This window comes from Staurois parvus, unplaced genomic scaffold, assembly GCF_062004578.1.
Source record: "Staurois parvus isolate SC_StPar_1 unplaced genomic scaffold, SC_StPar_1.0 ptg000436l, whole genome shotgun sequence".
Classification (NCBI taxonomy): Eukaryota; Metazoa; Chordata; class Amphibia; order Anura; family Ranidae; genus Staurois; species Staurois parvus.
Window position 1 is genome coordinate 776,535 of NW_028318232.1, and position 26,331 is coordinate 802,865.

Here is a 26,331-nt window from a genome sequence, read left to right on the forward strand (position 1 = left end):
CACATAAAATAAACCCAATCCCTAATGCAGGATAAAAAACCAATTGTGTCCACAGTGACTCCCAAAATTGGTATAGAAGTACAACAACAAAATATATAGTGCTGTAAAATGTATACACCAACCTGTGTATACTGTGAATCCCAAATGCGGGATATAATACAATTCAGTGACAAGATGCTCAAACAATAAACATATGATAAATAAACAACTGCATTCAATAGATCAATATGTGAAAGAGTAAATAACAATAAATAAATTGATAATAAAGTCCAAAAAATGTGAAAACTCAATCAAGGTGCTTCACTGCTCCAGAGCATGCAATATGTGCAGTGTGTGCGCACAGCACATCAATAAAATATCCTTCACTGGTTGCAATGACCTCCCACCTCAAGTCGGCAACCTCAAAGGGCCAATGCACCTTTTGGATCACCCCTGGATCCTTCCTGAATGTGCACTCCTTATTGCCCGATCTCCAGATTCCCCGACATAGGCTCGCCATTCCTTCCAGGACACAGGCTACATGAAAGTAAGTTGGTGCTTGTGAGGGTTCCTACCTACCTACCTATCCAGTGGAAGTGAAACCGGTATTGCTGTATGGTGACAGTGTGGTTAAAGTCCTAGGACATTGGGCAATAAGGAGTGCACATTTAGGAAGGATCCAGGGGTGATCCAAAAGGTGCATTGGCCCTTTGGGGTCGCTGACTTGAGGTGAGAGGTCATTGCAGCCAGTGAAGGATATTTTATCGATGTGCTGTGCACACACACTGCACATATTGCATGCTCTAGAGCAGTGAAGCACCTTGATTGAGTTTTCAAATTTTTTGGACTTTTATTATCAATTTATTACATATTGATCTATTGAATGCGGTTGTTTATCATATGTATATTGTTTGAGCACCTTGTCATTGAATTGTATTATATCCCGCATTTGGGATTCACAGTATACACAGGTTGGTGTATACATTTTACAGCACTATATATTTTGTTGTTGTACTTATATCCCAATTTTGGGAGTCACTGTGAACAAAATTAATTTTTTATCCCGCATTAGGGATTGGGTTTATTTTATGTGTATATATATCACTGATATTTTATAGGTCACTTATTGGGTTCAAGCCTAGGACCTTTTGTGTGGATTCACATACAGTTGCAAGAAAAAGTATGTGAACCCCTTGGGATTACGTGGAGTTTTGCATGAATTGGGCATAAAATGTGCTCTGAATGTCATCTAAGTCACAACAAAAGAAGAACACAGTCTGCTGAACATAATACTACACAAACATTAGATGTTGCCATGGTTTAATTGCACATAACATGTAAACATTCACAGTGCAGGGACGAAAAAGTATGTGAGGCCCTAGCTTAATGACTTCCCCCAGAGCTAACTGGAGCCAGGAGTGAGCCAACCTTGACTCCAATCAGTGTGATGATATTGGATGTGTTGCTGACAGCTGTCCTGCACCAAAACACACACCTGTTTTGGGTTTACTGGTTTCAAGAAGCACTGTCTGATGTGAACCATGCCTTGCAGAAAAGAGCTCTCAGAAGACCTACGATCAAGAATTGTTGACTTGCATGAAGCTGGAAAGGGTTACAAAAGTATCTCCAAAAGCCTTGATGTTCATGTGTCCACGGTAAGACAGACTGTCTACAAATGGAGAAAGTTTAGCACTGTTGCTACTCTCCCTAGGAGTGGTCGTCCTGTAAAAATGACTGCAAGAGCACAGTGCAGAATGCTGCATGAGGTAAAGAAGAATCCCAGAGTGTCAGCTAAAGACCTACAGAAATCTCTGGCACATGCTAACATTTTTGTTCACACATCTACAAAAAGGAAAACATTAAACAAGAATGGAGTACATGGGAGGACACCACGGAGGAAGCCATTGCTGTCCAAAAAGAATATTGCAGCACGTTTGAAGTTTGCAAAAGAGCATCTGGATGTTCCACAGCACTACTGGCAAAATATACTGTGGACAGATGAAACCAAGATTGAGTTGTTTGGGAAAAACACACAACACTATGTGTGGAGAAAAAAAGGCACAGTACACCAACATCAAAACCTCATCCCCACTGTAAAACATGGCGGAGGGAGCATCATGGTTTGGGGCTGCTTTGCTGCCTCGGGGCCTGGACGGATTGTTGTCATTGATGGGAAAATGAATTCCAGAGTTTATCAAGACATTTTGCAGGAAAACGTACGACAATCTGTCCGCCAACTGAAGTCCTGCAGAGGATGGGTGATGCAACAGGAGAATGACCCAAAGCATACAAGTAATTCAACAAAACAATGGCTGCAACAGCACAGAATACGCTTTCTGGAGTGGCCCAGTCAGAGTCCTGACCTCAACCCGATTGAAATGCTGTGGCATGACCTTAAGAGAGCGATTCACACCAGACATCCCAAGAATATTGCTACACTGAAACAGTTTTGTGAAGAGGAGTGGTCCAAAATTACTCCAGATCGTTGTGCAGGTCTGATCTGCAACTACAGGAAACGTTTGGTTGAGGTTATTGCTGCCAAAGGAGGGTCAACCAGTTATTAAGTCCAAAGGTTCACATACTTTTTACTCCCTGCACTGTGAATGTTTATATGTTATGTGCAATTAAACCATGGCAACATCTAATGTTTGTGTAGCATTATGTTCAGCAGACTGTGTTCTTCTATTGTTGTGACTTAGATGATGTTCAGAGCACATTTTATGCCCAATTCATGCAAAACTCCACGTAATCCCACGTAATCCCAAGGGGTTCACATACTTTTTCTTGCAACTGTATGTTGACTATTTTATATGTATAATATAGAATTTATAAGGATCGTATCACTATTTTACATTATTTATTATTTGTAGCGCTACACAATTTTATAATTGTTTGCATTTGTTCACCTATAGGTATAGGATCTAGGTGTTAGCTGCTTAGTCACTTTTTAGGTACATATTTAGCGCAGGAGGAATACTCTAAATTTGTCAATCACATGTGCTGATATAGGTGTATTGGGAATAAATAGCTAGACTGGATGGACAAGACCCTCAAAAACAATCCAAAATTGACATAGATGGATGAATACAAATAACACTAGAGTGAAGAATCAATAAAGGGGAATAATACAAGAGAATGGGGCAATACTAGTTTGGGGTAAAAAATCTCTATGTCTAAAAAATGCATGAAAAAATCGCAGCTTAGAAAACGCATGAACAACCGCACATAAAAAGGAGGAAAAAATATATGATAAAAAATTCATAAAAATATACACATACATATATACATATAAATAAATAAATAAAATGGAAAACCAGATAAAATATCTATATGAATACATGCTAGAATAACAGCACAAACTTTAATGTAAGAAAATGCAGAGGAATAGATATTAACAAAGATGACACACATAATGGTAAATATAAAAACGCTCCCAATAAGGTGACAGATGATAGGGGATACAACCATAGTTATCATCCCAATCATTATCAGAATTATCAGACCCCCAAAAAGAGTTGGAGACCTAGGAATGGTGTTTCCTTTCGTAGGAGACCATCAGGTAAAGGGCATTGGAATAATGTTAGGCCAGGTTATAACCATCAACAATATAGACCCTACCCGTCCAATCAATATCAGAGGACAGACACGAGATATGATGATAGGAGCCCAAAACCATCCTATAGACCACGTTACCCTCCAAGATTAGAAGAAAGGAGTCCAGTTCCCCATTATAATAAATATGAGCCCCTTAGGGAGGATTATGGGCCCTCATTCGATTATCCCACAAGGGTTTTTTAAAGCAGGTTCCGGACAGAGGAGTCCAGGGAGGGATGAATGGGGAAGAAGAAGCCCACACAGAGGAGGGGGTGCCAAGCAGGGCGGAGGAAAAAAATGGAAAAGAGAGCAATAGGGGATGGAGTTTTTAATCTAAGTGGGGCCCCTCTAACTAAAAATGAGTTACTGGTTTTTGATAAAGGCCTTAAATTTGCTCCACCTAAACCGGCCAATAAATTTGACATTTATGTAGATGTCCATAAATACATTCGTAAGCTTATTATTTACAAATATCTCTTGGATCATCTAGCCGCCACAGAGGTTACAAATGGTGCCCCAAGGGGGAACATTATACATACCTCCTTTAGAAATATATCCCTTTTCAACCCACAGCTAAGTGACAACAGTCAAATTGAAGCCTTCAAAAAGATGGGGAGGAATTGAAAATACCTAAGAGTAACCCTAATAGAGGTATTGAAATTGGTGTAAAAAGATTAGAAAGATGTAATCACATCATCATCGGACCTGCTGATAAAGGAGGAGGCATTGTTGTCCTTTCCAAAGAGTATTACATGAAGAAATTGACAAGCTAGTTGTCTGATGCCAATACCTATCAGAAGCTCCCAAATGATCCCACGGTTAAAAATAAAAAAGAACTGGAAAACCTAGTTAAGAAGTGAGTGAAGAAAGATTCATTAAATAAAAAGGAGTCCAGATTTTTAGTGCAAGATACTTGACGGTTACCGGTTATATATACTTTACCCAAAATTCATAAAGATAGTCATGGCCCCCTAGGCCGTCCTATTAATGGCATCCAATCTGTGGGGACCAGATTTGGCTAGTATATTGATTTTTTCTTGCAGCCACTAGTTCAGAAAACTAGATCATATCTGAGAGATACTAATCATCTGATTCAGTTATTAGAGGACTTACAGTTTGAATCGTCATCTATTTTTTTGGCTAGTGCAGATGTAGCCTCACTTTATACTATTATCTGCCATCAAGACGCCATAGAAGCCACTGGGTCGGGCTTGAGGTAATTAGGTGAACTGCAGTGGTCACAGAAACAATATATTTTGGAATGCTTAGATTTTTGTCTACAGCACAATTATTTTTGGCACGATAAGCAGTTTTTTCGTCAGGTGAAAGGCATGGCTATGGGGGCTCATTTTGCCCCCAGTGTAGCCAATCTCTTCATGGCACGATGGGAGGAAGATGCTGTTTATAGCCAATCTCCTGAAGGACTGAATTTATACAAGAGATAATTATGACATCTTTATATGGGAGGGGGAGGAAACCCAGCTCTTCAGCTTTCTGAACCAATTGAATGCAAACTCCAGGAATATCCACTTTTCCTGGGAATCCAGTGATGTTAGCATTATTTTTTAGATTTAACCATCTCACTTGAAGGGAGTCAGCTAGTCACTAATACTTATTTTAAATCTGTTGACAGGAATGGTTATATCCCTATTGACAGCTACTATTATCCACCATGGTTGCTTAATATCCCGAAGGGTCAGCTGGTACGACTAAGGAGAAATTGTACCCACCAAGAGGTTATTATGGAACAGGCTTTAGCTGTAGGCGAGCGATTTCCCCTGGCCCCCATTTTTTTAGCTGTTAATATATTTACCATTATGTGTGTCATCTTTGTTAATATCTATTCCTCTTCATTTTATTTTATTATATTAAAATTTGCGTTTTTATTCTAGCATGTATTCATATGGGTATCTGGTTTTCCTTTTTATTTATTTATTTATTTATATGCATATATACTGTATATATATATGTGTGTGTGTGTGTGTGTATATTTTTATGTATTTTTTATTATTATATATTTTTTTCACCTTTTTATGTGCAGTTGTTCATGCGTTTTCTAAGCTGAGATTTTTCATGCGTTTTTTTAGGCTTAGATTTTTTACTCCGAACTAGTATTGCCCCATTCTCTTGTATTATTCCTCTTTATTTATTCTTCACTCTAGTGTTATTTGTATTCATCCATCTATGTACATTTTGGATTGTTTTTGAGGGTCTTGTCCATCCAGTCTATTTATATTTTTATTTACACTATTTTCATACAGTATTTTCGTGCCTTTAGTTGCCCCTTAGTGTATGTGTATATGTATATATATTTGTATGAATGTGTGTGTGTATGTATTTATATATATATATGTGTGTGTGTGTGTATGTATATATATATTTATATGTATATATGTTTTTTCTTATCTTGCTTTTCCTTTTTTCCCCGATTTTTTAAAGTTCCATTAAAGGATTGTTTTTATCCAGCCTGTGCATGTTTCTATGCAGTGGTTGTCCCTATGGTCTTCAAAATTATGGCTGCTGGACATCGGGCTCCGGGAAAATGGCCACAGGTCACCTGCCCCCTAGATTAGTTTCACCTATGACCTCGCTATAAAAGGAGCCCAGTGTCACCACTACCGTACCCTGATGAAGTCATGTGACAGTGATGTAACGCGTAGGTCGGAGAGCTGAATGTGGTGACGTCATTTCCAACACGAACAACCGCAGCCATATTGGTACACCCAGTACACCCATAATAGCACATGTGATTGATGCCTTGTTTGATCTTTTTTTTTAATACATATTTTATTGATTTTACCATTTTAAATTTTACATTCACTAGAAAAGAGAAAACATATCTACATATCTAATAAATAATGTTTTAACATATACATAAACTAATTTACATTTTCTATACCCATTCCCCAATTCCACCCTCCCCATTCCCTTTCCCCTCAACTCCCTCCCCGTTCCGCTCTCTAATATCCTCTTTCCTGGGAATCTTACGCGATATTATTCTACTTTTGACTTCTTTTCTAATTTGTTTGTTTCTCCTCGTCTTTCTATTTCAGGGTACTATAGTTTGATTTGACCTTCTATAATCCTCCCATTTTTCCCATCTCTACCGGAAGATCTCCATTCTATCCTTGTTTATATGGTAAAGTTCCTCCATTCTGTATATCTGATCCACTTTTCCCAACCAATCTTTTATTTTTGGTGCTTATCCACCTTTTTCTGCATTTAAATAATATAATAAGTTTTTATATTTTTCTACTGAAAACATAGTATCATGGAAGAGACATATCACTGGATCTTTTGGAATTTTAATCTCAGTTATCTTCTGAATCTCGTGAATTATTTGCTCCCAATACTCTTTTATTTTAAAACAATCCCACCATATATGTAACATTGTGCCCCTTTCCCCACATCCACGCCAACATAAAGGTGAATTATCTACACTTTGTCTATGTGCTATATTTGGAGTGATATACCACCTTTCCAAAAATTTGTAATTCATTTCCACATCCTTCATGTTTACATTCCCATGTGTAATTCTATATATTTTCTTTTGGTTTTCCTCTTCTATTTTCACTCCTAATTCTTTTCCCCATTGCTCTATATATGGAGGAGTTGTGTCCGTTAATAGTCTAGTGAAAATTTTATATACTCTAGAAGTCCCGTGTTTCCCATCTCCCCGTGTATTCATTAAGTGTTCATATGGATTCCATTTATCCTTTGTTCTTAAAGATTTGGGGACCTTCCCAACAAAATGTTTTAACTGAAAATAACGCCACTCATCAAATCTAGTGAATAACTCTTATTTTTCAATTCCGTGAATGAATATATTTCCTCTCCTTTCATTATATCCCTTAATTGTGCATCTTCCTTTTTTAACCACCTCCCTGCTATACGTTCGTTCCCTGGGTGAAAAAACTTTGTGGACACTATTGGCATTAACATGGAATTAAATTCCCATCCCATTTAGGACATCGGGCTCTGGGTAAATGGCTGCTGGTCACCTGCCCCCTAGCTTAGTTTCACCTATGAGCTCCCTATAAAAGGAGCCCAGTGTCACCACTACAGTACCCTGATGAAGTCATGTGACAGTAATGTAACGCGTAGGTTGGAGAGCGGAATGTGGTGGCGTAATTTCCGACACGAACGGCCACAGCCATATTGGTACACCCAGTACACCTATATCAGCACATGTGATTGATGCCTTGTTTGATCTGTTCCCATGTAAGTGCGTATTTGTCTTTACAATAAATTTGATTCATTTACAATATTACACTATGGAAGCACTTTTTCTTGTCTCCCTGGGTGTGCTGTGAGCTGGCTGTTTTTTCTGGTCCAACAAACCCCTGGCAGGAGTTCTGTGCGCTGGCGGATTTCCATGTCCAAAGGTGAAAGATATATTACCACCGCTGAACAGTATGGTCCACCAGTGAGGGGGATATCATCCCTACATCGCCATTTGGGATTCCACTTAAAGGGCCCCTGCAGTGAGTGTCCTGAAAGCCTTTTGGCCCCTTGGGGTCTGGGTGCAGAGGTGACAATCATTTACCTATCCACGTTGTGGTTTTTTTATGCGTTTTTATTGGATGTTTTTGCACATGAACTTTGTCTCATTATGATTTTTTTTAGTCACATTATTTATTTCTTCATTGTGTTATTGTATTTTACGGTGTACAATAATACATTCATTTAGTTTCACTGTGTGTTTGTATCACCATTTTCTGTTTTATACTAGTTGCACTCTATATATGTTTGCCACATTTATTTATAGTATTTATATGGTCACTTATTGGTCATTTTATGTCACATGGCCTTTTGATGCACTTTGTGTTATGACTCTTTAGTCGCATGGTCACATTTTTTGGCCTCACTGTGCGTTGTTATTGTCATTCTTCTGTGATAAGTGGTTTGTCCACTTTTAATACTAAGCACTTCATTTTGTATTTTTCACAATTTGCTCCACTTTCTCATCAGTTGTATTCACGTTATTTCATTTATGTTATGACGGACTCATATGTCCCACTATTACTGTGATTTTGTTAATATTTTATTTTTCCCTTATCATTTCAGTGCGTTGTGTCCACGGTCACAGTTTATTGTCTGTTACACCTTTTGGTCCTCATTTTGGACCTTTATTATTTCACCTTTCCCTTCACTCCCATATTCCTTCCATTTACTGAGTATGTTATGGTGTATTAGCGCAACATCAATTCTCTGTTTGTTGTTTTCTGCTGGTGGTATAGCCAGGTGTGTGCTGCTGCCCCAATAGTCCCATCTTTTCTAGTAGCAGCGCAAAACTTTTTTAAAAATTTTGTACATACTGATCGCTGTCATACTCTCCACACACCCCTCCTGTACCTTCTGCCCACTGCAATAACCTCCACACTCCTCTCCTGTACATACTGATCACTGTCATACTCTCCACACACCCCTCCTGTACCTTCTGCCTACTGCCATACCCTCCACACTCCTCTCCTGTACATACTGATCACTGTCATACCTTCCACACTCCTCTCCTCTACATAGTGCCCACTGTCATATCCTCCAAACCCCTCTCCTGTACATACTGCCCACTGTCATATCCTTCAAACTGCTCCTTTGAACATACCGATCACTGTCATACTCCCCACACTCCTCTCCTGTACTTACTGCCCACTGTCATATCCTCCACACTCCCCTCCTGTACCCTCTTCCCACTGCCATACCCTCCACACTCCTCTCCTGTACATACTGCCCACTGTCATATCCTTCAAACTACTCTTTTGTACATACCGATCACTGTCATTCACTCCAAACTCCTCTCCTTTACATAAAACCCACTGTCATACCCTCCACACTCCCCTCCTGTACCTTCTACCCACTGCCATACCCCACACTCTTCTCCTGTATATACTGCCCATTGTCATATCATCCACACTCCTCTCCTGTACATAATGCCCGATGTCATACCCTCTACACTCTTCTCCTGTACCTACTGCCACTGTCATAACCTCCACAGTCTATCCTGTACATAATGCCCACTGTCATACCCTCCACACTCCTCTCCTGTACATATTGCCCACTGTCATACCCTCCACACTCTTCTCCTGTACATACTGCCCACCATCATACCCTGCACACTCCTCTCCTTTACATACCACCTACTGTCATACCCTCCACACTCCTTTCCTGTAGATACTGGTCACTATCATACCCTCCACACTCCTCTCCTGTACATACTGCCCCTGTCATATCCTCCACTTTCCTCCCCTTTACCTTCTGCCCACTGCCATATCTTCCACACTGCTCTCCTGTACATACTGATCACTGTCATACCTTCTACATTCCTCTCCTGTACATACTGCACACTATCATACCCTTTACACTCTTCTCCTGTACATACGGATTGCTGTCATACTGTCCACACTCTCCTCCTGTACCTTCTGCCCACTGCCATACCTTCCTCTTCTGTACATACTGACAACTGCCATGTCCTCCACACTCCTCTCCTTTAACTTCTGCCCACTGCCATACCCTCCACACTCCTTTCCTGTACATACTGATCACTGTCATACCTTCAACACTCCTCTCCTCAATATACTGCCCACTGCCATATCCTCTACACTCCTCTCCTATACATACTGATCACTGTCATAGTTACATAGTTAGTCTGGCTGAAAAAGACAAAAGTCCATCCAGTTCAACCATAGAAAAAAAAATCCTATACCCACAGTTGATGCAGAGGCAAAAAAACCCAGCAAAGCATGATCCAATTTGCGCCAGCTGGAAAAAGAAATTCCTTCCTGATCCCCCGAGAGGCAATCGGATATTCCCTGGATCAACTTTACCTATAAATGTTAGTATCCAGTTATATTCTGTGTATCTAAGAAACAATCCAGGTCTTTTTTGAAGCAATCCACTGAGCTGGCCAGAACTAACTCTTGAGGGAGTCTATTCCAGATTTTCACAGCTCTCACTCTGAAGAACCTTTCCGTGTTTGGAGATTAAATTTCTTTTCCTCCAGACATAAAGGGTGCCCCATTGTCCTCTGTGATAATCTCAGGGTGAATAGCTCTACACCGAGTTCACTATATGAACCACTGATATATTTATACATGTTGATAATATCCCCCCTTAATCTCCTCTTCTCAAGAGAGAATAAATTCAGTTCCTCTAATCTTTCCTCATAGCTGATCTCCTCCATGCCTCTTATCAGTTTAGTTGCCCTTCTCTGTACTTTCTCAAGTTCCCAAATGTTTTTTTTGTAAATTGGTGCCCAAAACTGAACTGCATATTCCAGTTGAGGTGTTAATAATGATTTGTACAGGGGTAATTTGATATCTCTCTCTCTCTGGAGTCTATACTTTACCTCTTTTAATACAAGAGAGGATTTTAAATACGATCTTTTAGCCAGTTATCTATCCATTTACACATTAGCTGTGTGTGGGGAACTGTGTCAAACACTTTTGAAAAATCCAAGTATACCAGGTCCACCGCAAGCCCTCTGTCCAAGGTTTTGCTCACCCCTCATAAAAAGAAATCAGATTTGTTTGACAACTTCTGTCTTTCATGAATCCATGCTGTCTGTTGCTTAAAATATTTTTTTCCCACAAAAACTCATCTATGTGGTCTTTTATTAAACTCTCCAATATCTTCCCAACTATAGAAGTTAAACTAACAGGTCTATAATTACTTGGTAAAGATTTTGACCCCTTTTTAAATATTGGCACTACATTGGCCTTACGCCAATCCAGTGGTACTATGCCAGTCATTAAAGAGTCCCTAAAAATTAGAAATAATGACTTTGAAATGACAGAGCTCAATTCTTTAAGGACCCGTGGGTGTATGCCATCCGTTCCAGGTGCTTTATTCGCCTTTATACTGTGTTAAGAAATCAAAATTATGATTCGGCACTTATATTGATGGCAAGCTTGCAAAATATTTGGTTTTTATGATTAATCATAATTAATATTAATATGTGTGAATTGTCGCCTTAAACCGATGATATTATTTAATTCTTCAGTAAAATAACTGAGATCAAAAGATATATAAGTTAAGCTGAGACAGTAAATATGAATGAGTTAGCTGAGACTAGCTAAACTAGCTGAAGACTATATTTAGGCATAGCTGGTTAAACGTCTCTGGTAGTATATGTCAAGGTTATTAGAAGTGACTTACTATTACATTATGTATTTTAATAGTATCTGTGTGTATTTAGTATACGTTTCTAACATTGATACATATATACCGTATTTTTCGCTCCATAAGACGCACTTTTTTCCCCCAAAAAAAGGGGGGAAAATGTCAGTGCGTCTTATGGAGCGAATATGGAGCGGCCGGTCCGGTATTTCCACTGCCGCCGTGTCAGAATACCGGGCCGGCCGCTCAGCTCTACAGCGGGACCTTAGAGATGACTGCTGACCTTTGGGGAGGGAGGGGGAGCGGGTACCTGAATTTGACAGATACCCGCTCCCACTTCCGTGGAGTTGTTCTTTCATCTTACCCGTTCCTCTATCCAGCGGCGCGGTCTTCCCGGCTTCTGTAGTGTGGGCATGACAGCCGGGTGTCAAGTGCGCATGCGCAAGAAGCGGTGCTTTTTGTGAATGGTAAGGCGGCACCTGGGACACATGACAGATCCCAGAAGCCGCCGGACCAATCACAAAGCGCAAGTGCTTCTCGCTCATGCGCACTGGGCACCCGGCTGTCATGCCGAGCGCCATTACAGAAGCCGGGAAGACAGCACGCGGCTGGATAGAGGAACAGGTAAGATGAAAGAACAACTCTGCGGAAGTGGGAGCGGGTATCTGTCAAATTCAGGTACCCGCTCCCCCCCTCCCCAAAGGTCAGCAGTCATCCCCTGTACTATCCACAGTCTTTGGTCATCCCTGTGCTGTCCGCAGTCTCTGGTCATCCCTGTGCTGTCCGCAGTCTCTGGTCATCTCTGTGCTGTCCGCAGTCTCTGGTCATCCCTGTGCTGTCCGCAGTCTCTGGTCATCCCTGTGCTGTCCGCAGTCTCTGGTCATCCCTGTGCTGTCCGCAGTCTCTGGTCATCTCCTGTACTGTGTCCGCAGTCTCTGGTCATCCCTGTACTGTGTCCGCAGTCTCTGGTCATCCCTGTACTGTGTCCGCAGTCTCTGGTCATCTCCTGTACTGTGTCCGCAGTCTCTGGTCATCTCCTGTACTGTGTCCGCAGTCTCTGGTCATCTGTACTATGTCCGCAGTCTCTGGTCATCTCCTGTACTGTGTCCGCAGTCTCTGGTCATCTCCTGTATTGTGTCCGCAGTCTCTGGTCATCCCCTATACTATGTCTGCAGTCCATTAGTTCAGAATTTTTTTTTTCCTGTTTTCTGCCTCTAAAACCTAGGTGTGTCTTATGGTCAGGTGCATCTTATGGAGCAAAAAATACGGTAGTTTTGTGATTATACATTGATATGTTCTTAAGCTATATTATTCTTTAAATATATAGCTGTACATCAGCATACATATGTTCCTGTCCATCAAAAACATTATGCGAGTGTCGTCCCCTCCCTTCTATGCATGGAACTGTTCATAATACGCTTTACATTGTTATTTTACACCATTGTGTGATAGAATAAAATCACACTTCATTTTTTATTTCAATGGCTCTTTCATTCATAATCGCCTCAAGACACTAAAAGAAGTATTATATGTGTCTAAAATCCAACATACTGTCTAAATATTTTTGGATCATATCAATTGTGAGCCAATGTGGATCATCTGGAGCTGTGTCAATACCATGCCCATTATGGACAAGAGCTCCCCCATGTTCCTTTGTATACACAGGGCTGAAGAAGGTATTAAATAAATTTGCCTTCTTTGTCCTCAGTCACCCACTCTAGATTATTTTGTAAAGGGCCTACATGTTCGGACCTGACCTTTTTACTATTAATATATTTGAAGAATGATTTGGGGTTGGTCCTGCTATTTTTGCAATCTGTCGTTCATTTTCAATTTTTGCGGCCTTTATTTCCCTTTTGCATATTCTGTTATAGTCTTTGTAATGTTTAAACGATGATATCGTTCTGTCATTTTTATATTTAATAAAAGCTTTTTTCTTATCTATAGCTTTTTTAACTTGGCCGTAAGCCACATAGGTTTGATTTTTAGCCTTTTAAACTTGTTGCTCATGGGAATATATTTTGCAGTGTGTTCACATACAGTCTTTTTGAAGAACTCTCATTTCTGTGTTGTGTTCATCGATGCCAATATTCCCTTCCAGTCTAACTCTTGGAGAACAGCTCTCAGCCTTGACCTTGGAAAATTAGCTCTCTTGAAATTGAGTGTTTTATTTTTCCTGTATGTGCTTGCTGTTTACAGCTAACAATAAATGAAATCATGTTATGGTCACTGCTACCCAGATGTTCTTTTATATGGACATTTGTAATAAGCTCTGCATGGTTTGAGATTACCAGGTCCAGCAGAGCATAATTCCTAGCAGGGGCTTCTATGAACTGTAGCATAAAATTGTCCTGTAGTAGGGTTAAAAATGTTTGCCCTTTAACTGTTCCTGCAGTACCAATACTCCAGTCAATTTCTGGGTAGTTAAAATCCCCCATTATTTTCACTGTCCCAGCCTTTGCAGCCCTTTTGATCTGTGCAAGGAGCTGAGTCTCCACCTCCTCATTAACACTGGGAGGCCTATAACAAACTCCAATGATTACCTTTGTAGTACGCACCCCCATGTGCAGTTCCACCCATAATACTTCAGCCTCATCACACTCTCCATCAACTAGGTCCTCTTTCACACTCGCTCAGAGATCACTTCTCACATAGAGACACCACCACCTTTCCTATTTACTCTGTCTGTCATACCTTCCACACTCCTTCTCCTGTACATACTGCCCACTGTCATATCCTCCAAACTTCTCTTTTGTAAATACCGATCATTGTCGTACTCTCCACACTCCTCTCCTGTACATACTGCCCACTGTCATACCCTCTACACTCCTCTCTTGTACATACTGCCCACTGTTATAACCTACACACTCCTCTCTGGAACATACTGATCACTGTCATACCCTCCACACCCCTCTCTTGTACATACTCCTTGCTGTCACACGACTCTCCTTTGCATACTGATTACTGTCATACCCTCCACACTCCTCTCCTTTACATACTGATCACCGTCATACCCTCCACTCTCCTCTCCTGTACGTACTGCCCACCATCATACCCTCCACTCTCCTTTGCTGTACCTTCTGCCCACAACCATACCCTTCACACTCCTCTCCTGTACATACTGTTGAATGTCATAGCCTCCACACTCCTTTCCTGTACATAATGATCAATATCATACTCTCCACACTCTTCTCCTGTACATACTGATCACTGTCATATCCTTCAATCTCCTCTTTTGTACATACCGATCACTGTCATATCCTCCAATCTCCTCTTTTGTACATACCGATCACTGTCATACTCTCCACACTCCCCTCCTGTACCTTCTGGTCACTGCCATACCCTCCACACTCCTCTCCTGTACATACTGCCCACTGTCAAATCCTCCACACTCCTTCCCTGTACCTTCTACCCACTGCCATACCCTCCACACTCCTCTCCTGTACATACTGCCCACTGTCAAATCCTCCACACTCCTTCCCTGTACCTTCTACCCACTGCCATACCCTCCACACTCCTTTCCTGTACATACTGCCTACTGCCATACTCTCCACACTCCTCTCCGGTACATACTGCCCACTGTCATACCTGTCACACTCCTCTCCTGTACATACTGCCCACTGTCATAGCCTACACACTCCTCTTCTGTACACACTGATCACTGTCATACCCTCCACACCCCTCTCCTCTACATACTGCCCACTGTCATACCCTCCACACTTCTCTCCTGTACATACTGCCCAATGTCATACCCTCCACACTCCACTCCTGTACATACTGCCCACTGTCATACCTTCCACACTCTTCTCCTATACATACTTATCACTGTCATACTCCCACACTCTCCTCGTGTGCCTACTGCCATATCCTCCACAATCCTCCCCTGTACCTACTGCCACTGTCATAACCTCCACACTCCTCTCCTGTACATACTGCCCACTGTCATACCCTCCACACTCTTCTCCTATACATACTTATCACTGTCATACCCTCCACACTCCTCTCTTTTACATACCACCCACTGTCATACTCTCCAAACTCCCCTCCTGTACCTTCTGCCCAATGTCACACCCTCTACACTCTTCTCCTGTACATACTGTCCACTGTCATAACCTACACACTCCTCTCCGGTACATACTGATCACAGTCATACCCTCCACACCCCTCTCCTGTACATACTGGCTACTGTCAAATACTCCACAATCCTCTCCTGTACATACTGCCCACTGTCATATCCTCCAAACTCCTCTTTTGTACATAGCGATCACTGTCATACCCTCCACACTCCCCTCCTGTAGCTTCTACCCACCACCATACCCTCCACACTCCTCTCCTGTACATACTGCCCACTGTCATATCCTCCACACTCCTCTCCTGTATATAATGCCCACTGTCATATCCTCCACACTCCTCTCCTGTACATACTGCGCAATGTCATACCCTCTACACTCTTCTCGTTTACCTACTGCCACTGTCATAACCTCCACACTCCTCTCCTCTACATACTGCCCACTGTCATACACTCCACACTCCTCTCCTGTACATACTGCCCACCGTCATGTCCTCCACACGCCTCTCCTGTACATACTGCCCACCGTCATATTCTCCACACTCCTTTCATGTACATACTACCCGCCATCATACCCTCCACACTCCTCTCCTGTATATGCTGATCACTGTCATACCTTCCACACTCCTCTCATGTACCTTCTACCCGCTGCCATACCCTGCACACTCCTCTCCTGTACAGACTGCCCACTGTCATACACTCCTCTCCTGAACCTTCTGCCCACTGTCATACCCTCCACACTTCTCTCTTGTACTTACTGCCCACTGTCATACCCTTCAGACTCCTCATTCTCTGCCTATAATGGCTTGCTGAACGCACATTAAAAAAAGGTGTCCCTAAAAATGTTTTTGAAATGTTGGCAACCATGAACATGTTGTGTTCTTCAATGCAAAATAAATAAATAAACAAAACATTTTACCTAAATTTGAAGCAGAATAAATATGCTATAATTAGTCTAAACAATGTTTTATTATTTGTTTTAACTGAAGGACACCTGGCTTTTTGAGAATATGGGGGAGATTTACTAAAGTTGGAGCATGCAAAATCTGGTGCAGTTTTGCAGTAGAAACCAATTAACTTCCAAGTTTTATTGTCAAAGCTTATTGAACAAGCTGAAGTTAGAAACTGATTGGCTACCATGCACAGATGATCCAGATTATGAGTACTCCAATTTTAGTAAATCTCCCTCTATGTCTTCTTTCATTGTATTTTCTCAGGTTTATATGCTTGTCAAGAGCTGCTGGGAGGAGGATCCAGAGAGGAGACCTGACTTCAAGAAAATTGAAAATACCTTGGCTAAAGTCTTTAGGTATTGTTCTTGCGAGTACTGGAAAAAAAGTACATAACTTCCTAAGATTTTTAAAGACTAGTCTTCTTTGAAATGAGTGACCCCAAAGAACCTATTCATAGTTTAAAAAATATATACTTTTTTATTCAGTTTATCAAATTCTAACTTATCAAGTTTGACAAGTTTAATCTAACTTTTTTGGGGATGTTTAGGATAGAGTAATGATGGGTTAGAACAGTGGTCTTCAGTCTATGGATCATGGGCCAGAAACAAGCTCATATTTTAAAGTTCTACTTGCCTTACATGCAAATTGTTCCAGCAAGCAGAAATTTACTTCAGCTGGCTCTGTTGGATGATTCTCACAATGGGACAATATTCCTCCCTTTGACATAAAAAAGGGCACCATTTTTTACCCTCTGGCACAAAATATGGGACACAATTCTCTCCCCTCTCCCTTCCTGCTAACACTAACAATGGGGCACAGTTCCTCCACCCATTGACAAAGAAAATGGGGTACTATTTCTCCCAGAACTATGTCTACTTTAACTGACACCAATATTGTGGGATTTTTTTTGCTACCACTATTCCTCCAAATGGAATCAATGATGGTGCACTGTTCCTTCCCTCTCCCCTCTCCCCTTATTAACACATCAATGGAACATTATTCTTCCCCCCACTGATGCCATTGATGGGGCACTATTCCTCCTCCTCTTACTGAAACTAATCATGGAACACTATTCCTCCTACTGACACCAGTGATGGAGCACTATTCCTCTCCCCACTAGCACCAACATTGGGGCACTATGCATTCCTCCATTTACACTATAGATTAGCCACTGTTCTTCTCAGTACTGACACCAATGATGGGACACTATTCCTCCTCCCACTGTCCCCTAAAATGGGGCAGTAGTTCTTCTTACACTATTGCCAATGATGAGGAACCATTTCTTCTACTGACACTGGCGGGGCAATTTTTCTTACCCCACCAACACCATGAACGGGTTCTCTTCTCTGACTGACACCAAAGAAAAGGCATTATTCCTCCCAAGGGTTAGGGTTAGGAACACCCCGTAGGATTAGGGAAGGAGTACTATTACACCTATTAAGACCAACGCTGAAGCATTACTACTTCCAGTGACATCAACAAAGCCAGGCAAGTGTAAAGCAAGGCAGTCACATCCCTTAGATGCAATGCTACAGTGGGCACAGCTGGGATTGGACCCTTTCCTGCTTCTGCATCACATGATAGTCTCCTGCACTGTGCATGTCTGACCTGTCAAACTGATAGCTCAGTTCTGCAGATTACACAGGGAGATTACTGCTGTCCCTGTGCAAACAGTGTCTCTTTGCACCACTGTCAGCATGACAGTCACCCTTTATTTTTCAGGAGCTCTGTGCGGCCCTGTTAAGCAGAGCTTATCACCCATTATACATGAAAATTCATGTTCTCCATGTGTAAACTGCAGGACTAAGCTATCAGTTTGACAGTTTGGGTCTTGCTCTGTAACGTGTAAATAGAGAATATGTATAAAATAATACTTTTGTAACCTCCTATTAAACCTTAGTGAACACTAATTAGTTTTAATTAATGCCTTCATTCCTTCTTCCCTTATTTTGTGATTAAAAACCCGCTATGCCTAAATAGCATAATACAGCTGCTGCAGTTAGTCACATAAAATTGACTTTAAAAGCAAATTTCAGGAATTGGAGTGCTATAATAAATAACCTACAAACAAGAAATTCCAAAATTAATGTATATACACACTCCTACTACACTTATGAATAACGTGCTAAGCGCTTAAATCACAAATAGATAACAAGTGAAAAAACAGCAAAGCCACATAAAAGTGCCCAGTGCAAAAAAGATCTGTCTCTGATTAATTGCACAATAGTGTTCACATGTAGAGGTTTTCACCACTCCTCCACAATAGTCCCACACGCAACACCCAGAATACACATGCCTCTTGTAGTGTTGTCCTACTTACATATATAAAGCCAATGTCAGTGGTATGTCAGGGCTTTCATCCAGCAAAGGGGCAGATGGAACATGTCTTTTCGGTGCTGTACATAGCTGCTTGAATTTGGAGAACGCTGAAACTATGGAACAATATATTTAAAAACTGAAGTTCCATCTTAAAAGTCAGCACCTGTCAATTGGCCAGATTTACCTGTTGCAAAGAAACAAAATATTTAATACTTGAAAGTAATTTTTTTTTTACAAAGATCAATTCTGATATGGATGGTTACCTAAACATTTCCTTGTATGTATTTTATGATTGTTTGTTTTCCCATTTTACAAGTATTATAATTATTTTCTTCATGCAGCAACTTTCATAACCAGACAAATGAAAGTTACATGGATACCTTAATAAGGCGGCTGCAAATGTACTCAAGAAACCTCGAGCATTTAGTAGAGGAACGCACACAGTTGTACAAAGCAGAAAGAGACCGTGCAGATCGTTTGAACTTTATGCTGCTACCAGGGTTAGTGAACATTTTTAAATGTATTTTTTTCTATAATACATAGTTTTTTTTTTCAAAATCTTCTGTGATGATAATTCCAGTTCCAGTGAAAAGTGAATATATGGTTTTATACATACATTGGAATATTTTTGTACTTGCTGGTTGTTTAGAGTTAAACATTTTATTTGTAAAAGTTATAATATATTTAAAGCCTAACTATAGGTTTCTTGTGACTTTAAACTGTTCAAATGGACCAAGCTGATCTAAATAAACTATTTGCTAAATTAAGAGATGCACTCGCTGGGAGCTCTGTATAAACTGTACACAGCGTCAGTATATACAGTATACAGCACTGTTTGATTTCATGAGATCAAAATAGACCTTCCATAAGTAACTCATTATAGTATCACCTAAATTGCTGGTTACATGACAAGCAAATGCAATAAAGGAATGGAGATGGACCTTTCCTTCTGTCTAGGCACAATATCTGCACACCTCTGTTACCGAGTCCCTAGTGCTCTTATTTAGGAATGAAGTATGACAATTCATATGGTGCTCATTATTCACTATATTCACTATGCCCTGGCCCAATCCTAGCTCTCTCAACGCAGGTTTATCTGCATCATTTGAGATAGGGGACGCAGCCACTTAAAGATCTTCAGATCTTCATTGAGCAGAAATTGTGTGACAGTGGTAGCAGGAATGGGCATTAGCACAGCTAGCATCCCTATTTTAGAAAGACCAGGCCCTTAGGTGAGGTTATTTGCAGAAGCTATAATGGCAGCATCACTTGAACAATTACCATTCCCCCTATTCAACCTGATTGTAGATAAATTCCAGTGTGGCAAAAAATATCAACCTCTTTACATCAGCAAGCCCCACTGGTACAGCTATAAAAATTTAAATTTATAGATACTTTCCAGAATGCAGAAAGATTGGCAGCAGCACCTCTCCATTTCAAGAATTACAACATTTCTTACATAAATTCCAGTAAGCACACAGAAAAACAGCAGACATCAGCATTTAACCACTTCCCGTCCCTAGCATGTAAACATACAGTTAAGTGGTTATCATTTTTAAGAACTATTAAATCTATTTCCTGTATACGTGAACCAAATGGATCTTCAAGCACACACTGTTACAGGTGCGAAAGGGGGCTCCCTCACCACACCCCACCACCATTCCTAGGCTCTACCATGTTATCAAGGAGACCAAGACTGCTATACTAAAGCCTAGTATACATGATGAGAAAATCGGACAGAAAAAAAAATGCATTCAGAGCAATTGTCTGATAAGCTGCTCATTAGTTCACAGCTTTCGAGAGACGATCAACAGTTCATGCAAAAATATCCGAAGGGAAAAGCAGAAAAAATGTTCTCATAAGATAACAAAGCGAACAATGTTTGTGTAATTAATATAGTTTGTACAAAAAATCAAGTGACCAAGACCTTGCCTACTCAGAAATGAAAGAATACATTACAATACAATACATTACATCACTTCTGAAGTTGTATTCTCTCTTACAAGAATGTTTGTAACTTTAGTAACCTATTCATTTTCGATATGAGACTAGCATGCAGAAAAAAATGAACGACCATTCGCCCAATATTTTCATCATGTGTACTAGGAATTAGTTGGGCCAGCTGAAGACAGAAGAGAAGGAATATCCTTTCCTTCCCCTTCTCAGTGACAAATGAAGCTGGAAGCTACATGTCTTATGTCCGTTCTGGTTTCAGTTGTTTGTTATCGGTTTGGTCAGATGATTTTGAGGGCAGAGTAGAGATCAGGGGTCTAATAGATTCTAGATTTCTCAGTAAAGAGTATATTTCATTCCCCATGCTATCATGTTGCTAAGCCCAACTTTTTTTGGACCAACTTTATAGCATTAAAGTTGGTCCGAAAAAATTTAAAGAGACCATGTAAAAGAAAAATTAAATCAAATAAATAAATAATAAAATCTAAAAATCTAAATTAAAGCACCCCTGTCCCCCAGTGCTCATGCGCAATTGCAAATGCACATGTACAGTATCTCACAGAAATGAGTACACCCCTGTAGGTCTCGCACGCATATGTAATCAATAATCGTACCACAAACATCAGAGTTAAAATAATAATTTTTGTGCCTGACCTCCTGCTTAAGTCTAAACTGGTAAATGGTAAAGGATGTTAAAGCATCCATAAAGTCTATGTATAATTTACAGTATTGTGCCATAATTTGTCACCTTTCCAGAGGAATTTGCAATTTTAAAGCATGACATTTTAGGTATCTATTTACTTGGCATGACATCATCTTTAATATTTTACCAAAAATTTGAATTATATTGTGTTTGTGTGCACAGTGAACAACATGCATTCATTCAAGTGTATATTTCCTGAATATCTGCATTTGATAAATGGATGCACAAATATTGTGCAACATAAAAAAAATTGCAACAGCCACCCTTTTATTCTCCAGGGCCTCTATCAGAAAATATATAATATTTGAGGGTTCTAATGAGCAAGCCCTGCTTGTTATAAAACACTAAAACTGTATAGATTATTTCCATCCACATATTGTAAGTCCATTCTTGACAGGGCAGTAACAGCTAGTAGAAACACAGTGGCCAAAGCATTTCAGGGGTGAAAAATCCCCATAAACTATAAAAAAAATAATTCATATGATGTATATGGATATGTAAATATCAAAAGTATGAAAAATATATAGAAAAAGCTATAAAAAATGTAATATGTGGGTATAATAATTTAAAAAAATTAAATATATCTTTATAAAAATAGGTAACAATATCTTAGGTGTATACAGTATATGTAAAAAAAAGTTTTTTATAATAACTAAATGTATATGGACATAAATGTCTAAATACATTTGATCGTATAATGATAGTATAATTTTGAACTATATGGAATAAAATACAGTCTCACCAGAATAAATAGAAACTGACTGCTAGAAAACGAACGTAGGTTGAAAATGTCAGTTTAGCCGCATGTACATAGCACGTTTATGCGCGTTCAGCCATGTTTATGCGCGTTTGTGTTTAGAAGCGTTTTTAAAAGATAACCTCAGGAGACCCTCCCAAATGCCCAGAATGCACTGAAAAATAGTAAGAAATTAACTATTTCAGACATTTTGTGAGAAATAGAGAGAGCAGAAGCAGATTGAGAAGTATGTTTTGAGATTACCTGTCTTTTCGGGTTGTATTCACTATGGTTCCCATCATGAGCATAATACAGCACGTTCTACCATTTTATCCTTTGCGCGAAACCTGGAACTGACTGAACCGGTGTATTAGGTCCATTTGAATACATGGGAAAGGCTGTGCTTGCATTTTTGATGACGAAAAAAGTCACTGGACAGCATCTGGATATGAACCAGCCAAAAAAAGTCTAAATGCAAATGCGCATAAATGCGTTTACAAGTGTTTTGCGCTTGAAATGCCGGTAAACTCTACTCCTGAACGCGTGTACATGAGCCCTAAGTGATAATTGACCAGATGTCCACATTATTCTCAATGAACATCTCAAACAAAAGCAAAATAACACAAACAGAATACATTCTTCCCTGTACCTTGGTCTAGCTTGCTTGAGTTACTATGGTGAATCCTCTTGAAAGGGGATCTGGTTGTTTGGCCCGTACACTTTATCAGCATGTAGTAAACTATATTTCAGTAAAAATGCCTTAAGTTTGGTCACCTATCTAAAGGTCGCTACACCTGGCTATTTGAATTTTCATTTTTCACCTTATTATTAATTTTTACTGCATGCCAATACAGTGTGTGAACTGGTGCGAGTTTGTTGAGGCTTGAATGTGTTAATGTGTTTCTGTTGACACAAGGGGATATTTACCACAACTGGTGCACACAGAATCTGGTGCAGCTGGGTATGGTAGCCAATCAGCTTCTAACTGTTGGTTATGTGTTAGAGAAGACACTAGTAGCTTGTGATGAGGCAGAACTTGGTTTACTTGTGTGGCTTAAGTTGCAAACATACAAAACATTTCAGCAAACTGTAACAGCAGACATCTTGGTTATACAGAGAGAGAGAAAAGAAAAAGAACCAACAAGTTTTACAGATATGCACAACTGGTAACCTTAGTGTACAGTGCCATCTACTGGTCAAGTGATATTAACACAAAATACTGTATATAGTACATGCTGTTGCATCCCCAGAACCCCTTCTCAATGGCATGTGCATAATTATATGACATTTAGCCTCTTTTGTAGAAAACAATGACGTTCCCTTGGCAAAGGTTTGGTGAGTGCATCTGCAGTCATCTCCTCTGATGGGCAGTACTGGATGTCGATAACCCCTTGTTTTTGCATGTCTCTGAGCAGATGATATCTTACATCAATGTGCTTGGTTCTTGGGTAAATCTTCTCAGAGTGTGTAAGCTTTATGCATCCCTGATTGTCTTCAAAGATGGGTGTGGGTTGTGATATATTCAGTCCCATGTCTAGTAGAAGTTGACGAATCCAAATGGCTTCTTGACATGCATGTGCTGCTGCTATGTATTCCGCTTCAGTTGAAGAGAGTGCAACAGTCACTTGTTTTTGATGGTTTTGCGACCAGAAGGAAGTTCTGTTAGTGACCAAGTTTTATTTTCTTGAAGTGATTTTATTTCTTCTTCAGCTGCTTTTCTCCACTGATCGGCTTCCCTTCTCGGCAAAGTTTCTATGTCTTCCCAGGATGTTGGCTCCTGTGTTTGATGTGTTTTAGCAGCGTATGATAACCTGCGTGGTGGTATCCCTTTTGTCATTTGAGAGGATCTTCTGATTTCTTGTTGTTCAGTGGGTTCTATTGGCTCGTTGATTGTAAGTTCCACTTCTTGTTCTGGCTCTTGTCCTGCTTCACATGGGTCGGTGTCTCTTGCCGATTCAGTGCGTAAATCCTCTCCACATTTTTCAAGAATTGTATTATCTGGTGCTTCACTTTCATCAAAATAAACACTGCGGCTTACTGTGACCTTGTTGGTCTTTGGACAAAGGATTCTATATCCCTTACTCTGCTCACTGTAGCCCACCAGAATGCCTTCTATGGCTTTGTTCTCCAACTTGGAGCACTTCTGACTTGGAATGTGGGCATATGCTTTACAGCCAAACACTCTAATGTGTCCTACGTTAGGTTTTGATTCATTCCACATTTCCTATGGTGTACTCTCAATAGCTTTTGATGGGAGCCTGTTTTGTAGGTATGTTGCAGTCATTATTGCTTCTCCCCAGTATTTGTTAGGTAAGGCAGCGTCTGCAATCATACATCTGGTCATTTCTACAAGAGTGCGATTCTTTCTTTCAGCTACGCCGTTTTGCTCAGGAGTGTATAGTACAGTTGTTTGGTGTATAATACCTTGTTTCTTTAGGTATGATTCCATCTCTTTATTCATATATTCCCCTCCATTGTCAGTGCATATTATTCCAGGTTTCCTTTGAAACTTGTTGCTTGTCATAGCTACAAACTCTTGAAGTTTTTCTAATGTCTCACTTTTGTTCTTCATTAGATACGTTATTGTGTACCTGGAATAATCGTTGATGAAAGTCAGTAAATATCTGTTCCCGCCAGGTGTGATGGTTTTCATTGGTACGCACACATCACTGTGTATCAGTTCCATGGGTTTAATGGTTTTACTCTGACTGGTCTGTGGAAGAGAGGTTCGGGTGGCCTTTGCTTTGATGCAACACGTGCACTTGCTGAGTGTGTAGCAAGGCAATATTTTCATGTCTACTGATAGACCTCTCTTTACAAAGTCCTTTATAGCTTCTGGGTTTCGATGCCCCAATCTTCTATGCCACAGGTGGATGCACTTGTCATGTGGGTCATGAGTTGCCGCATTAGCCTTCTCACTTTCAGTGACGATTTTGTACAGATGTTCATTTAACCTTCCTCTTGCTAGAATTTGCTTTCCATTTTGAATTGTGCATTCATTATCTCTGAACTGGACAGTGAGTCCATTGCTTGCAAGGGTTTTAACTGATAAGAGGCTTCCTTCTAGCCTTGGAACATATAGAACATTCTTTACAAGGATGCTCTGCTTGCCCCCTGATGGCGTTTTGCAGTTCAGAAATCCCTGATCATTACCTTCCGCTGTAATACTTTTCCCATTTGCTAGGAAGACTTTATCTTTTACACTAAAATCAATTTCTGTGAAGAATGTCTCATCGCTTGTCATGTGACTTGTTGCCCCTGAATCAATGTACCATCCGTGTGAGGTACTATTCTGAGTCACTTTAAAAGTACCACTCATGATGCACTTTCATTTTCTTTCATGACCGCTTTAGCTCTTTTTCTTGTGGGTAGCTGCTCAGCTTTCCAGATTGAACAGTTCTTTTTCAGGTGACCGGCCTTTTTGCAGCAAAAACATACCCTGGTTTCTTTGCTTTGTCTTATGCCTTCATGCACCTTCAGAGCTGCCTCTGGTCTCTCGTTCTCTTCACTATGCAAATTTTCCTTTCTTCTTCTGTATTCATCAATTAATTTTCCCTTACTATATTCCAGCATCAGTTCAGTTTCTGGTCTAGTTTCTAGAGCATTTATAAGGCCACTGTATGATTCTGGAAGGCTGCATAGCAGTAGTGCTACTACATGATTGTCTTTCATTTCTTCACCTATTGCACACAGCTGGTCCACAATTTCTAGCATAGCATTTACATGTTCACCCATTTCCTGCCCTTTTTCCAGCCTCATCTTATACAGTTTGCGCAGCAGATATAGTTTACTGTGTTTAGGTTTGCACGTTCATGCAGTTTTTGTAATGCAGTCCACATACCTTTAGCTGTGTTTTCTTTCCTTATATGAATGAGTTGATCGTCCTCCACTAACAGGCTTATGACTGCTT

At 40.2% G+C, this 26,331-nt stretch overlaps 1 protein-coding gene across 2 annotated transcripts in view; it reads left to right on the forward strand.

Annotated features, from left to right (window-relative positions):
* GUCY2C (guanylate cyclase 2C) overlaps window positions 1-26,331 on the forward strand; it is an 879,595-nt gene that overhangs the window by 621,126 nt on the left and 232,138 nt on the right. For both annotated transcript variants that reach the window (XM_089687691.1, XM_089687690.1), the window contains 2 exons: window positions 16,975-17,066; window positions 19,371-19,529. In XM_089687691.1, the coding sequence (XP_089543817.1) occupies window positions 16,975-17,066; window positions 19,371-19,529 (251 nt within the window). The remainder of the gene's footprint in view (window positions 1-16,974; window positions 17,067-19,370; window positions 19,530-26,331) is intronic.